General features: G+C 38.8%; 1 protein-coding gene across 3 annotated transcripts in view; it reads left to right on the top strand.

The window, feature by feature from the left end:
- Nucleotides 1-16,478, top strand: part of WWC2 (WW and C2 domain containing 2) — a 170,424-nt gene that overhangs the window by 126,482 nt on the left and 27,464 nt on the right. For all 3 annotated transcript variants that reach the window (XM_019736137.2, XM_074329862.1, XM_074329861.1), the window contains 5 exons: nucleotides 2,381-2,510; nucleotides 3,095-3,175; nucleotides 3,274-3,360; nucleotides 6,933-7,125; nucleotides 8,720-8,887. In XM_019736137.2, coding sequence (XP_019591696.2) covers nucleotides 2,381-2,510; nucleotides 3,095-3,175; nucleotides 3,274-3,360; nucleotides 6,933-7,125; nucleotides 8,720-8,887 — 659 coding nt within the window. The remainder of the gene's footprint in view (nucleotides 1-2,380; nucleotides 2,511-3,094; nucleotides 3,176-3,273; nucleotides 3,361-6,932; nucleotides 7,126-8,719; nucleotides 8,888-16,478) is intronic.

Here is a 16,478-nt window from a genome sequence, read left to right as displayed (position 1 = left end):
CAACACGGAAGAGGACAGGGCTCTTCAGAAGTATTTTCCTGCTGTTTCAAGAAGCATGTTTATTTTGTACTTAGGTCCTAGGAATTCTAAGTATTACTTAATCGGTCAGTTCAGCCATTTAAAGAGAGAAGAATCCATCTTGTTTGTGTGATTTCAAATACTGAAGACAGACTGCCTGCCAGTGGCCTGGGGCAGAGGCAGAGGCAGAGCACAGGAGACATCTGTATGGTTTGTGTGTCGCTACCTGGCAGGTGGCGAAGGAACAGGTAACGTGTTCCTGAAATAATCAGCCACAAAGAAAAGCATCATGAGGGTGGTGCTTCCAGGATGGTTGCAAGATAGCAAAGCAGAAAGGCTCTGTGGGCCTCCCTCTGCCCCCAGGAGCGCGGGTGGCAGGTGCTCTCTGCCCCCGAGCCGACCACGCCTGCACTCACGTTTTGGTTACCCCGTTGACTGGCCGTGTTTTGGTGAGCACGTTACTCTTTCTCTCCAGTGTGCTGTCGGTCATCTGTGAATGGGAGTGATACAGTATCTACCTTGTAGGGTCCTGGGAGGTTTAATGCTGTAACCCCTCCCTCTACAGTATCTACCGCAGCCTGGTGCCCAGCTCGCAGGCCGTGGTCGGTATTATTCCATCTGACAAGTAATACACACTCCGCTAAACATATTCCTGCCGCCAACCACTGAAAATGATGAAAGGAGGAAAGGACAGGAGAGAGGAGAAAGCGGAATGGGTTTTGTGCCATTCTCCTGTGCTTTGGACTTGAAGGGTCTTACTCAACATTTCTTGAACATTTCAAAGCTGCATTTGCTCTTCATGTGTGTGAGGTGTACACTAGTGACCACTTCTCAACAGTCAGTCAACTTGGAGGGGCCAGTAAATGAAGGCAGATGCTGGAGAGGGGGAGAGCTCAGCAAGAATGTCACTCAAGGTCCGTCGGCCCCCAGGGGCCCTGAAACCCAGACGTCCTTGTCCTGCCTTGCTCCTGACGCTGGGGCCTGCTACTTACTGTGTCTGTCTGAGAAGCCTGTGCTACAGACTGGTGTCTCTGAAGCTTCTACGAAACATATAATTACATATATATATCATTCCACAAAACAAATAATATATACACTTTAAAAGTAAAAAGTCACCCTAAGGAAAAATATATCCGAGAGCTTTGTTTGCAAATGATACTCAGTTTCATGTGTGAAAAACAACTAAAAGCATATTTTAAGGGTAAAGACTAATTTCGGGTCAGATCCGCAATGCCTGGGCAATTCAGGGCATGTCTGACCATGGCAGTGACACTGTCCATCACCCTGACTGCTGTAGAGCCTTAATGCAGGTAAAGTTGAGTTCCTTTTATAGACATTTTGCTCTCCAGCACCAATCCCTGCTGGATAACAGAAACCAAGTTGGAATAACTACGAAGTCCTTCCACAGTCGTCTCTGTCATTGTCAAAGTCAATTTCAGGCTGCTGTGGTTATTCCTGGGGGTAATCAATAAATCATGTCATCACCTTCACCCCTCACAAAGGGGGCTGGGCGGAGAGAAGGCACTTCATCATCAAGGAAAAAGCATTCCCACTGCCAGCAATCAATCCTGTAATCTGAAGCCTTAAAACTTAAACATCTTAACAAGATGTAAAGTCACGACTCAGAAGGGGGTGAAATGCATACCAATACTGATCCCTGCTCCGAAGCGGCTAGAGGATGAAAGGACTCCACAGGCTGGCAGCTTATTACATAGGAACACAGCTTTAAATGAATGCTCCTTGCTCACCGCAGGGTGCTGGTGTATGAATATGAGTTAGAGATAAAAGTTAAGTGGTAGTTGGTGCTAAAGATTCAGGAGCACACATAAAAAAAAAATTTTAATAGTATTAACTGGTGAGGAATTCTCTAAGTTGAAGACTTTTTTTCTTTAACTTCTATTAGAGTAGTGGCACAGGAGATGTAGACTACGGCATGTGAGAGAAGGGGAGAGCAAAAGGGGCCACTGAGAAGCTTGACACTCCCTATTACAGAAATACCTCTAATACTTGAGGGAGGCAGCTAGTTTCTTAACCCCTTGTGTGTATGGTGGCTGCAGTGAATACCTAAAACAGGGAAGGGGCCAGTGAGAATGTGTGTGATTCATTCCTTCCCTTAAAAATATTTCAGGACAAAGAAAACCCATGTTCTTCCTCGAATAATGACTAAAATAACTGGTGCCCCAAGAATCTTGTAAGTCACAATGCCCCAAATCATCCACATCTGTTGGTCTGAATAGTAACATCCTTGCTTCTCAGATGGGAATTTATTTTGGATTTCTCGTAACCATACTGTGTGTGTATTTTATATTCAACTTTTCCTAATATGAAATCCTAATTAGTGCTGTCACTCTTCCCTACTTAGATGTGGAAAAATCATTACCAAAAAGAAGAGTAATCCACTTGCTTGGGGAGAAAACCGCGTGTGTGTCGGCTGCTGTATCTGATGAATCTGTTGCTGGAGACAGCGGGGTCTACGAAGCTTTCGTGAAACAGTAAGGGTTCATTTCAGCAGGAGTGCCTTGCATTACACCGTTTTCCCATAGCTGTGCATGTGCGTTATAGACAGGGAATGGACTGCTGCCATTAGTCCACTCTTTGCAGTGGTCAGGGCTGTAGACTTTAAAGAAACTGTGTGCCTGAAAATGTCAATATACCAGAAACATGCCATCCGTCAGAGACATGATAAACAGGTTGGTGTACTCAAAGACACTGCACCCACTTTGAGACTTAAAATTGATTTTAATGAAAATATTGAAGTAAAGTGGTTAGCCACTGCCTGCTTCTCGTGTACATTTCGGAAAGCCTGGGATGTGTCCAGGGGTGTGGTATACCCCAGCGAGGCTCAGGAAAGTCTGGCATCAGAAACCCTTTCCCCTAAAGTGTCAGAGGCAGACTCCCCTTGACAGGTGAAGAGAGACCTCAGAGTGAATTTTCACGGGGATCAGTCCCCCTGAGTTGCTTTAGGAGGACTGTTCATTCCGGTGTTCGTTCACAATCGTTAAGCTGCAAACAGTAAACACAACCATCAATACCCCGTTAGTAAACTGTTCTGTGCTCACTGTTTCCCGGCCCCCAGGCCTAGTGAAGTCGAAGATGTTACATACAGTGAAGAAGACGCTGCCATCATGGAGACGGCCCAGGTGCAGATCGGACTCAGGTAAAGGAATTTGCGCAGGGGAGGGGCGGTTCTAGAAATCCACACAGTGACGAGTGGCCTGTGCTCTCTCCTCATCTCATCAGCTTCTCTTTTGATAGATACGATGCAAAGAGGTCAAGTTTCATGGTGATCATAGCACAACTCCGAAATCTTCATGCCTTCCTGATACCTCATGCTTCCAAAGTGTAAGTAAAATCAGTGAAGAACAAATTGAAGAGCTTAGAATTGCCCACATGGGATAAGTCGACATCAAGTGAGGACATGGAGCAAACACAGCAAGCTGGTCATGTCTTAATCAGAAGTAGATAAAGACAAAGAGAAAAGGAGAATGCGATAAAAAGCATTTTGGGTTTTGATTCTTAGTCAACCAATTCATTATTAAGAATATGAATCAAGACTTTGTATCTCCCTCTTCAACCAGAAATTCTGTATTATGCTGGGTTGGGGCCTGATTTTTTTAATACAATTAAAATTTTTGTTGTTGCCTGATTGTGACTACTGTTGGGTTGGAGGAATTTTCTGATCTTTTACATGAGAATATAGTGAATAAATTTTACCTATCAGCATAGCATTGCCAAACATCGTATCATGACACTTGTGAGAGTGTCCTGTTGTTATCACCAAATATTCACTTCCCTGTAACCAATAATTTCTTAAAGTTATTTCACTTTATTTCACTTCATCAAATCATAAATCCCAATGAAGTAGTGGCAATGCTACACTCTATTGCTAAGGGACTGTTTCCTGACAGTTTCCAGAGTCAGAATTTCAGTGACTCTCTTAAGGACCCATGGCTAGAAAGTACCAGAAAGAAGCCAGAGTTCAACTTAGCACCTCTGATTTAGAATCCAGAATCCATATGTCCACTTAATGATATGTTGAATATGCCAATACAGGGGCTTGGGATTAAGAAAGAGCAATTGGGGTGGATACCAAGCTAGATGGATGTTTTCCAAGTAATAGAATATATTCCTCAATGAAAAGGCACTTAATAGAGTAAATATGAGAATTCTGGGTGTTTTCCCTGTAGGTTTACTTTTAAGCTCACATCCTAATATTCTAAGAATTGTCAGAGAAAAAAAAACCAAAAAACTGGGTCTAAGAAAAAAGACCTAGATGGAGATTATTTAGTCAGCAAGAGAATAGAGCTACTGTGGTGGGTGTGTATTGATGATCATCGATGCCAGAGGGGAATAGGATTCCAAGAGGGGAGTGGGCTCGGAGTACCCCCGGGAATCCAGCTGTATGGGCTCCACATTATTAGCAAGACTGGTGAGGAGGCAAGGCATGTGGGAGAGTGGCTAGGACACCCCAGAAAGCCTGCTTCTGGGGCAGAGATTAGGAATAGTAGTCAGTAGTATTCAGGGAAGACTGGCTTCGTAATATTGTTCATGATTTCTCCCTACCAATGAATATGTTGGGATACTGGAGTGTGCCGTTGGCCATCTTTTAATTTGCTATGGCATCTCCGGGAGAAGACAGGTCCGCCAAGGATCCAGTCCTTGAACAGCGAGAGTCAACCCACAAGTCCAGGAGAAAACTGCAGAACTCCCCAAGAACACGTCTTTCTTTAAACCCTTACTGTAAGGGCAGGATCTCCACGTGTTCTACCTCTGCCAAACCAATCATAGTCACTGTCACTTCATAGGAAGTCACAAACCAGTACCCCCTGGAGGTATGACGATGGCCAGTGTAGGTCAGGATCAATAGTAGTTCTCACATGGTGAGGACAGCGGGTGCTTCTGCTCCCCAGCTGCTGTACAGTTACTTGTCTAATTGGTCTAACCTTCCCATGATGCATAGCAGCATGTTTTCAAACCCACATACATAAAAGCCTTGGCCTAAATAATGACACTGCTAAAAATGACAGCTAGTGTGACATATCCTTAAAATACTTCTATTTTCCCCCTAACTTCAAAACGTATTTTTTTATTATTAATTATGACCAGCAGAGTATATATGCTTCAGCTGGTTAGCAGCAGCCGCAGTGTTTCTGCAAGTAGCTCCTGACTCCTTTGGGAAGAATGAGAGGGAAAGCACTGCTACCTTCTTTCCCCTGTGCCTTTGGCTCTTAACCATGTAAAACCTCACTTTTGTTTCATGGGGAAATATTTTAGGATAGTGTAAATGGTTAGGCCACTGCTACAGAGTAAAACTGAAGTCTGGAGAAATAGAAAATTCTTTCCCTCCATTCCAGCTTTCTTTCTTTGTCTTTTCTTTCTTTTTTTTGTTTTGTTTTTGTTTTGTTTTTGTTTTGTTTTTGTTTTGTTTTTTCAGATTTCACATTTCTTTTTGTTGTTTGTTTACTAAGTCTTTGAAACCAGGCATATGTTTTATACTTACCAGATATCTCAGTTTGTACTGAGCACATTTTTTTTTTTTTTTTTTTTTTTTTTTTTACATTGGGGAATATTGGAGAACAGTGTGTTTTTCCAGGGCCCGTCAGCTCCAAGTCAAGTAATTGTCCTTCAATCTAGTTGTGGAGGGCGCAGCTCAGCTCCAAGTCCAGTCCCCATTTTCAATCTTAGTTGCAGGGGGCACAGCCTACCATCCCATGCAGGAATTGAACTGGCAACCTTGTTGTTAAGAGCTCGCACTCTAACCAACTGAGCCATCTGGCTGCCCCTCCAGCAGCTCAGCAGCAGCTCGTTGTCTTCAATCCAGCTGTGGAGGACACAGCTCACTGGCCCATGTGGGAATCGAACTAGCAACCCTGTTGTTCAGAGCTCTCTCTCTAACCAACTGAGCCATCCAGCCGCCCCCATTCCAGCTTTCTGATATAGTCCCCCTTACTGCTTTCCCATGAAGGCAGAGAAAAAAAGATTTCTTGTGCTGAATATCTGGCCTTAACAGCAGTGGCCCCAGATCCACTAGGTTTTTAGTGCTTCATCTCCATAATCAGTGTTTATATAAATAGAGAAATAATATGACATTCCTCAGCTCTGCATGTAAATTACAGTTTTTGTCGTTGGAGAAAGGCATCTCTTAGAATATGAATTAGACAAGCCTGGCAATAGAGGGAGGGATTTAATGGATGTTCTCCTTCTGGGATTTAAAAGAAAATATCTCATGCTGTTTCTAAGAATTGTGAGTCCTCATATAATGTGTGCTCAGAAAATTCACTTTAAAAGTGGTATTAGAAGTTGTTTTTTTTCTCTAACTCTTCTGAATTTTACAAAGCGTTAGACTCTTAAAACAGTTTGTCATTTCTGATACTTCTGAGATGCTAGACAGTGATATTTTTTGAACTGTTCAATTTCATCTGTTTTAAATTTTCGTAACAATATGCTACTCAGCCTCTCTTTTTCTCTAAAGATAATGTGTTCCGTTCCCGGAACTTGATCATCAGCAGCTCTTGTTTAACACTCAGGATGCGTATTTTGGGGGACAAAGCCGTCAGTGTGCCCCTATCTTCCCAGGCTCAGAAATAACTTATTTTGGAGTTGGCTGTACATGGGCAGGTGGGATGTTCTCTTCGTCTGCCCTGCAGATGTTGTTGCCATTCACTTTCCTGTCATGTGCCTTTGCTGTGCCCCTTCAGGAGTGGCAGGCTGGGCATAGGCTCGGGGGCAAAGGTGGCCCCAGGTGGACTAGGAACAGCCTCGGGGCTGCTGAGCACAGACAACAAAGCTTTAGGCTGATAACGAAATCCATGTTCCCCCATGTTTCTCCCTTTTGCAGATAATTTCAAACTACAGCTTTGAATCCAGTATAATTAAAGTATCTCTGAAATTCGTTTTGCTTTCGTTCTTTGCAGGTACTTTAGGGTTGCTCTACTTCCCTCCTCAACTGATGTCAGCTGTCTGTTTCGAACAAAAGTCCATCTAGCCACGGAATCCATTTTATTCAATGATATGTTCAGAGTGACCATTTCCCAAACAGCCTTACAGCAGAAGACACTGAGAGTAGATCTTTGCTGTGTTAGTCAACACCGAAGGGAAGAATGCCTGGTAGGAGTTCTCATAATTACCATTACCTAATGACACTTACGATCGCATATTCTGTGAAGAATTTTCTAGTTGCTGTTTGGCTAGCCCTGATACCATTACAAACCAGCCCAATGCCTCAGCTATATCCAATGGCTGTTTCATTTTTTATCCGAAATAACGATTTCAGGCTTTCATTCTCTTATTCTAGACCTTTAACATCTGCTTATAAATTGTGATTTTCTGTAAAATCTACTTTCTGTTTCTACCCTTTGGCTAAAGAAGTATTTTGACCTCTCGTTTGACTGTCACTATAGAGTGTGTTTATTATTCCCAATATGAGTCTTGTGCTGGGTGCTTTGTATGTATACATTATCTCATTTAGTCCTCATGACAATTTTATGAAAAAGGCCTGATTATCTTGATTTTCAAATAAAGAACTGCTTAGAGAAGTAATTTAGAGTCACAGAGCTAGTGAGTGATGGAACCAGATATCAAAAAGTCATCCCTCATATAATTCACTGTTACAAATTTAAATTAAGCAAGACACTTACTATATGGTTCCTTTGTTCAGTTCATTCTCCCAGCCTGTATTAGAGCTTCCAGGAAGATGTACATGTTGCTATTTAGAACAATATGATATTTAAATGCTAAAGTAGAAGACTTCATACATAACTAATAGTGAGTTTAACACACCACTGTGCATAATAACCAGAAAACCATTACACACCAGGAAAGTTACATAAAGTGTTCAAATGTGTTAAAAAACGGCCTAGGTCTCTAGTTGAACTTTTCTCTGCAGTACAATAGGAACACAAAACCACACATTTCATAATGAACAAAGTTTAAAAGAGTGATAGATCTCTTATTAGCAGTTCTTTTTCCATATATAAAAAATATTTGATATTGTCTGACAATAAAGAAAGTTAGAAAAAAGCAAAGATAACAGACTCATTAGGCTGTCAGAAAGGCTTCATATAATAGATATGTCAGAAGCTCATAAAGCTAATAAATATGTTAATTGATAGTCTTTTAAAAAATGGTAGTTTAATTTAGATTCTGGCTGATATGTGTGATTTGGTAGAATATTAAAGCTTTTAACCTTTAATTTTTTTGACAGTCTACTAACTTAGCCGAAGAAAAATTTTGCTGATTTCTCATTTAAGAACCACAGTGGAGTTTTTGTTTCTTTTAAAATTTTTCAGTGTATAATGGATTTTTTGAATAATAATCAAATAACTCTTACAGCATATTATAAGAAATATTATGGTTTATACTTAGTCATTTATTTATTTTTATTTTTTAACTTTTCATTTAAAAATAATTTCACATTTACAAAATGTTGCATGCTTAGTCATTAGGTTTGGGCAAAATAGTATCTCACAAAAGAATCCTGAAGTTGGCTTTTAGATTGGGATTATTTCTTATTTACTTATACCTGAAAATATAAAACATCTCCAACTTTAGAAAAATCCACCAATGCTTTATATCATGAGTATTGCATTTTTTTTAAACCATAAAACAAGCTGGCCAAATAATCTTAATTATGTCAGAAAGAGTAAATATGAACTTAAGTATTTTATTTTCTCTTTTATCTTTTTTCTTTCGTGTCACATAGGCTGGAACTCAGATCAGTCTGGCAGATTTACCATTTTCCAATGAGATTTTCACTCTGTGGTATAACTTGCTTCCTTCTAATAAGCAAATGCCTTCCAAAAAGAATGAAGAAGAAAATGAGGATTCTGTATTTCAGCCAAACCAGCCATTAGTAGATCCTATAGACTTGGTGAGTCAAAATTAGAGACAAAAGTCATTACAATTTAATAAAATAATATGGGATATAAAATTCTATGATAACAACATATTTTTATTCACTTTCATTATCCTCCTTTTTCTCCTATCACAGTTAAACCTTTTCTCCCAGCTTCCTAAAAAATAAATAATTTCTAGCTCTGTTTCAAGTATAGTATATAAAAGAATCACTTGTTTCTGTTCACTCATCCTTCCATAAAAATAAACTGATGTGGAAGCTTTATTGTTTTAAGTGACCATGAAAAACCTTTTGATTTAAATTTATACTTTTATACATTGTGTTCACTGTCAAGTTATGCATTTGGAACTATTATATTTTGCCAACATTAAAAATTATTAAGTCTAAACAGTATTTTAGTTTCCATTTGTAATATCAGTATCCATAAATATTTTCTATTAAAAAGTTTGTTGTAACCAACAGTCATACTTTAGTACTTCAAAAAATTTACAAAGGGACATTTTATGAGGCCATTCATCACTGATTTGTCATTTGTGAATATTGTTACTGAGTTCAAGTTTATTTTCGATTATCTATGAGGAAAGATTTTACTAAGCATAAGTAAGATAATTAAAGCACCAGTATTCTATTGGTCATCTATTATATGCAAGGAACTATAGCGAACATTGTGGTAGGTGGGAAAAGGGAAACAAACATGTTGGTAGAACTTATATTACACGCCCGGGTTTGTGGGAGACACTAAGTAAGGCATACAAGATGATGAAGTATGACATATCTTGACGGATGCTTTTATAATGGTCACACTGTATGTAAGTTTTTTTCACAGCTTTATGCAATATAATTCACATACCATACAGTTCACCCATTTGAAGCACACAATTCAATAGTTTTTAGTATATTCACAGAGTTGTGCAACCACAATCACCACAATCTAAAATTAGCACATTGTCATCATCCCAAGAGGAAGCCCTGTACCCATTAGGTAGCAGTTACTTCTGCTTTTCCTTTTTACCCAAGGCAGCCACTAATCTTTCTTCTCTCTCTAACGTTATGGACATTTCATATAAATGGATAATACAATATTTGTTCTTTTGTGATTACCTTCTTTCACTTAGTGTGATGTTTTCAAGGTACATCCGTATAATAGCATGTATTAATGCCTCATTCCTTACTATTTCCAAATAATATTCCCTTGTATGGTTATACCACCTTTTATTTATCTCTTCATCAGCTGATGGGCACTTGGGCTGTTTATACTTTTTGACTATTATCAATAATGCTGCTCATATACAAATGAACATTTGTATACAAGAGTTTATATGGACATATGTTTTCATTTCTCTTGGGTGTATTCCTAGGAGTGGAATTGCTGAATCATATGGTAAATCTAACATTTTGAGGAACTACCAAACTGTTTCCCAAAGTGGCTGCACCATTTTACATTCTTACCAGCAATGTATGAGGGTTCCAGTTTCTGCACACCCTTGCCACATGTTAGCAATCTGTCTTTTTGATTCTAGCCATGCTAGTGGGTATGAAGTGGTATTTTTTACTTACATTTCCCTGATGACTAATGATGTTGAGGATATTTTCGTGGACTTATTATTAGCTATCAGTATACAGTATATCTGTGTGTTTTTTTGGTTTTTGTTTTGTTTTTTTGAGAACTGTCTACTCAGATCCCTTGACTATTAAATGGGTTATTTATCTTTTGTATTATTGAGTTACGAGTTTCTCATATATTCTTGATACAAGTCTCTTATCCAATAAGTGATTTGCAGATATTTTCTCTCATTCTGTGGGTTATTTTTTTCACTTTCTTGATAGTTTCATTTGCAGTAAAGAATTAAATTGTGATAAAATTCAAATTGTCTATGTTTTGCTTTTATTGCTTTTATTGCTTATGCTGTTGGTGTCATATCTAAGAAGGCTTTGCCAAACCTAACATCACAAAAATTTATTCCTGTTTTTTCTTCTGAGAGTTTTAACATTTAGTTTTATTTTTAGGCCTCTGATTTATTTGAGTTGTTTTTTATGTGATGTGAGGAATGGGTCCAATTTCATTTTTTTGTATGTAGGTATGGAGTTGTCCCAACACCATTTGTTTAAAAAACTATTCTTTATCCATTGCATTATCTTGGCATCCTTGCCAAAAATCAATTGTCCAAAAGTGTGAGCATTTATGTTTCTGGACTCTAAATTCTGTTCCATTAATCTGTGTGTCTGTACTTATGCCAGTACCACACTGCTTTGATTACTATAGCTTTGTAGTTGTTTTGAAATCAGAATGGATGAGTCATCAAACTTTTTCTGTTTCAAGATGATTTGGGGTATTCAGGGTCCCTTACATTTCCATATGAATGTTAGTATCAGTCTGTCAATTTCTGCAAAAAAGAAAAGACAGCTAAGATTTGATAGAAAGTGCATTGAGTTTGTAGGTCAGTTTGGGGGTATAACAGTCTTAACAGTGTTAAGTGTTCTGATCCATGAATGCAGGATGTCTTTCCATTTATTTACGTCTTCCTTAATTTCTTTCAACAATGTTGTGTAGTTTTCAGAGTCCAAGTTGGCACTTCTTTTATTAATTTTATTCTTTTTGATGCTATTATGAATAGAAATATTTTCTTAATTGCATTTTCAGATTATTCAGTGAATAATTAATTTTTGTCTACGTTGTATTCTGCAGCCTTGCTGTGCTCATAATAATAGGTTTTTTTTAGTGGATTCCCTAGGATTTTCTATGTATAAGATCGTATCTTCTGCAGATAGAGTTAGTTTACGTCTTCCTTTCCAATCGCCTTTTCTTTTTCTTGCCTATTTTGCCCTGGCTAGAATTTCCAGTACAATACTGAAAGAAGTGGTGACTCGTACGTGTACTCATACGTACAGGGAAGCTTTCAGTCTTTCACCATTAGGTATGAGTTTTCTGCGAGTTTTTGTAGATGTCCTTTATCTGGTTGAGGAAATCCTCTTCTTTTACTAGTTTGTTCAGTGTTTTTACAATTAAAGGCAGTTGAATTTAACAAGAGCTTTTCAGCATTTATTGAGATGTTCATGTGGTTTTTGTCCTATGTTCTATTCATATGGTTTATTGATCTACAGATGTCAAACTAACCTTGCATTCCTAGGCTACATCCCACTTGGTCGTGGTATATAATCCTTTTTATATTAATCAGATTCAGTTTTATTTTATTGAGGACTTTTTTGTCTACATGCGTAGTTTTCTTGTTATATCTTTGGTTTTGATATCCGGGTAATTCTAGCCTAATGGAATGAGTTACAAAGTGTTCTCTCCTCTGCTACTTTTTTGGAAGAGCTTGAGAAGAATTGATATGAATTCTTCTTTAAATGTTTGGTAGAGTTTACCACTGAAGTCATCTGAGCCTGGACTTTTCTTTGTGGGAAGTTCTCTTTACTTGGAAGTCTAATCAGAATTTTCTTTTTGTCTCAATTTTGGTAGTTTGTGTCTCTCTAGGAACTTGCCCATTGCATCTAGGTTATCTAATTTGCTGGCATACAGTTCTTCATAGTATTCCCTTATAATCCATTTTATATCTGTAAAGTTGACAGTAATGTCCCTTCTCTCATTCTGATTTTAGTAATTTAAGCTTTCATTCTACTTTTCTTGGTCAGTTTCACTAAAGGTTTGTCAATATTTTTCATTTTTTCAAAAACCAACGTTTGTTTTCAGTGATTTTTCTCTGATATTTCTAGATTCTCTGTTTGATGAATTTCCACTCTAGTCTTTATTTTTTCCTTCGCTCTGATTGCTTTAGGTTTATTTTGCTCTTTTTCCATTTTCTTAATGTTGGAGGTTAGGTTATTGATTTTAAATCTTTCTTGTTTTTTAATATAGTTGCTGACAACTATAAATTTCCCTCTGAGCACTGCTTTAGTAAAAGCACCTCATAAGTTTTAGTATATTGTGTGTTAATTTTCATTCATGTCGAAGTATATTGTCAATTTTTTAATTTTTTATATATTTTTAATTTTTTTCAATTACAGTTGACATACGATATTAGTTCCAGGTATACAACATAGCAGTTAGACATTTCTACAACTTACAGTATGATCACCCTGATAAATCAAGTACCCATTTGACACCACACAGTTATTACAATACTATTGACTATATTTCCTATGCTGTACTTTACATGCCCGTACTATTTTGTAACAACAAACATATTCTGTGACTACCAATTTGTACTTTTTAATCCCTTGCCCTTATTCACCCATCCACCCAACTCCTCTCCCATCTGACAACCATCAAAATTTTCTCTGTATCTATGAGTTTACTTCAGTTTTGTTTGTTCATTTATTGTGTTCTTTAGATTCCACATATAGGTGAAATCATATGTATTAGTCTTTCTTTGTCTGACTTATTTCACTTAGCACAATACCCTGTAGATCCATCCATGTTGTTGCAGACGGCAAGATTTCTTTCTTTTTATGGCTGAGTAATATTCCATTGTATATATGTATGACCTCTTTATCCGTTCGTCTATTGATCGACACTTAGGTTGCTTCCATATATTAACTATTGTAAATAATGCTGCAATGCACATATGTATGGTTGTATATGACTTTTCAAATTAGTGTTTGGGCTTTTTTTTGCATAAGTACCCAGAAGTGGAATTGCTGGGTCCTTCTTTGTTTCTTTTTATCGCATTTGTTTTAAAGTCTATTTTGTCTGATATAAGTATTGCTATCCCAGCTTTTTTGTTTTCCATTTTCATGAAATTTTTTTTCCACCCCTTTTAGTCCATGTGTATCTTTTGATCTGAAGTGAGTCTCTTGAAGGCAGCATATATGTAAGGGTCTTGTTTTATTATCCATTTGGCCAACCTATCTCTTTTGATTGGAGCGTTTAATCCATTTATCTTGAAAGTAATTCTTGATTGATATGTAGTTATTGCCATTTTATTATTCATAATTTTTTACCTTTTCTTTTTTTTCATCTTAAATAAGTCCTTCTAACATGCCTTGTAATACTAGTTAGATGGTGATGAACTCATTTAGCTTTTTCTCGTCTGGGAAGCTGTTTATCTGTCCTTCAATTCTAAATGATGATTTGCTGGGTAGAGTAATCTTGGTTGTAGGTCCTTGCTTTTCATCACTTTGAATATTTTGTGCCAGTCCCTCTGGCCTGTAAAGTGTTGAGAAATCAGCTGACAGTCTTATGGGAGCTCCCTTGTAGGTAACTAACTACTTTTCTCTTAATGCTTTTCAGAGTCTCTCTTTGTCTCTAACTTTTGGCATTTTAATTATGATGTGTCTTAGGGTGGGCCTCTTTGGGTTCATCATCAGTCCCCTTGTTTGGTACTCTATGCTTCCTAAGCTTGTATGTCTATTTCCTTCACCAGGTTAGTGAAGTTTTCTGTCATTATTTCTTCAAATAGATTTTCAATTCCTTGCTCTCTCTCTTTTTCTTCTGGTACCCCTATGATTCAAATGTTGGTATGCTTGATGTTGTCCCAGAGGCTCCTTAAACTATCCTAACGTTTTTGGATTGTTTTTTTTCTTTTTGCTGTTCTGATTGGGTGGTTTTTGCTACCTTATCTTCCAAATTGTTGCTTTGAGCCTCTGCTTCATCTAATCTACAGTTAATTCCCTCTAATGTATTCTTTCTTTCAGTTATTGTATTCTTCATTTCTGACTGCTTTTTAAAGTGTTTTATATCTCCATTTTTATGCTTCCTATCCTTGTTGAAGTTCTCACTGAGATAATTGAGCATGCTTATCACCAGTGTTTGAACTCTGAATCTGGTAGATTGCTTGTCTCCATTTTGTTTAGTTCTTTTTCTGGAGTTTTGTTCTGTTTGTTCATTTGGGACATGTTTCTCTGTCTCCCCATTTTGGCTGCCTCCCTGTGTTTGTTTCTATGTATTAGGTAGGGCTGCTATGTCTCCTGGTCTTAGTAGAGTGGCCATATGTAGTGGGTGCCTTGTGGGGCTCAGTGGCACAGTCTTCCTCATCACCTGAGCCAGGTGTTGCAGGTGTGTCCCTTGTATGTGTTGTGTTTGCCCTCCTATTGTAGTGGAGCTTTGCTTGCTGTTTGAACATCATTGGGAGGGATTGACCCTCATGCTGATTGCTTATGAGGACTGACTGTGACCCTCATGCTGATTGGTTGTGAGGACTAGAAGAACTGTTGTTCATAGGACTGATTCTATGCCTGCCCAGTCTGCCCTTTGGGCATGTCATTTGTGGAGGTGGTTGGGTGGTGCCCTGGTGTGGTCTGAAGCTGGCCACTAGGTATGCTGGTTCTGGGACCTCTTGGCAGGGACTGTGTTGCATGCTGAGATCAGCTGCTGCCTGTATCCTGCCTGGGGCCACTTGGTATGACCTACAAAGTGATTTGCAGATGGTTGCCATTTCTCCTGGGCTTGGAGGTGCATGGGAGAGGCTAAGCTGTGAACCAGGTTGGCTGCCACTAGTGCAAATCTAGGACTGCTTTGCAAGACGTGCAGGGCATGCCAAGGCCAGATGCTGCTTTTTTGGCATTTGTGAACCTTTGAGATATTTTAGGAAAGTCTGCAGCATGATCCAAGACAGGCCATGTATATGGAAAAGCCACTGAAAATGGCTTAGGTAGGCCCACAATTTGGGTGGGGTGGGGTCTCAGGGAATCACCAGGGCGGGGCGAATGGTGTTAGCCATGTTGAAGGAGACCAGATATGGTGGCCACTTGTGTCTGGATACTGGGAGCAGGGAGCGCTCAACAAAGTAACAATGGCTTCTGTCTGGGAGAAAGCTGCCCCTCCAGCCCTCTTCCTGAAGCCAGACAATTCAGTTCCTCCTCATATGTCCCTGGCGCCTTTTAAGCAATTGCCCCAGGGCTGGAGCTCAGAGTAATAAGTCCATGTGCGTTCCTCTTAAGAGGAGCACCTGGGACTCCAGCTGCCCTCCATCTCACTCAACTACAATCTCCACTGGTTTTCACAACCAGAATTATGAGGTCTTCTCTTCCCAGCCCTGGGATCCTGGGCTAGGGAGCCTGGTGAGGGGCTGGCTCCTCAGGGGGGACCTCCGCAGCCAAGATAGCCCTCTTGATTTTTAACTGTCACACGTGGGACCAGCCTGATCTGCATCTCCACCCCTTTTATCAGTCTCGAGCTTTTTCTATGTCCTTAGTTATAGGACTTCTTTTTAGCTAGATTTCAGGTGACTCTCAGTGATGGTTGTTCTGTATTTTAGTTGTAATCTTGATGTGTCCTGGGAGGAGGTGAGCACAGTGTTTATGTACTCCACCATCTTGACTGGAAGCCAGTATTTTGTCATTTTTCTTGTGATTTCTTTGATTCATTGGTTATTTATGAATGTGTTAATTTCCACATGTTTGTTCACTTATTTCCTTTTGTTATTGATTGCTAGTTTCATTACAGTATAATCAAAGAACATATTTTGTATGACTTCAGTCTTTTTAAATGTATTGAGGCTTGTTTAGTATATGGTCTATCCTGAAGAATGTTCCATTTGCACTTGAGAAGAATATGTATTCTGCTACTGTTGGGTGGAGTTTCATAGGTGTTTGTTAGGTTTATGGCTAGTAGTATTCCATTGTATATATGTACCACATATTCTTTATCCAGTCATCTGTCAAAGGA

This window comes from Rhinolophus sinicus, linkage group LG04 (genome assembly GCF_036562045.2).
Source record: "Rhinolophus sinicus isolate RSC01 linkage group LG04, ASM3656204v1, whole genome shotgun sequence".
In the NCBI taxonomy this organism is placed as follows: Eukaryota; Metazoa; Chordata; class Mammalia; order Chiroptera; family Rhinolophidae; genus Rhinolophus; species Rhinolophus sinicus.
This window is presented reverse-complemented; position numbering and strand designations above follow the sequence as displayed.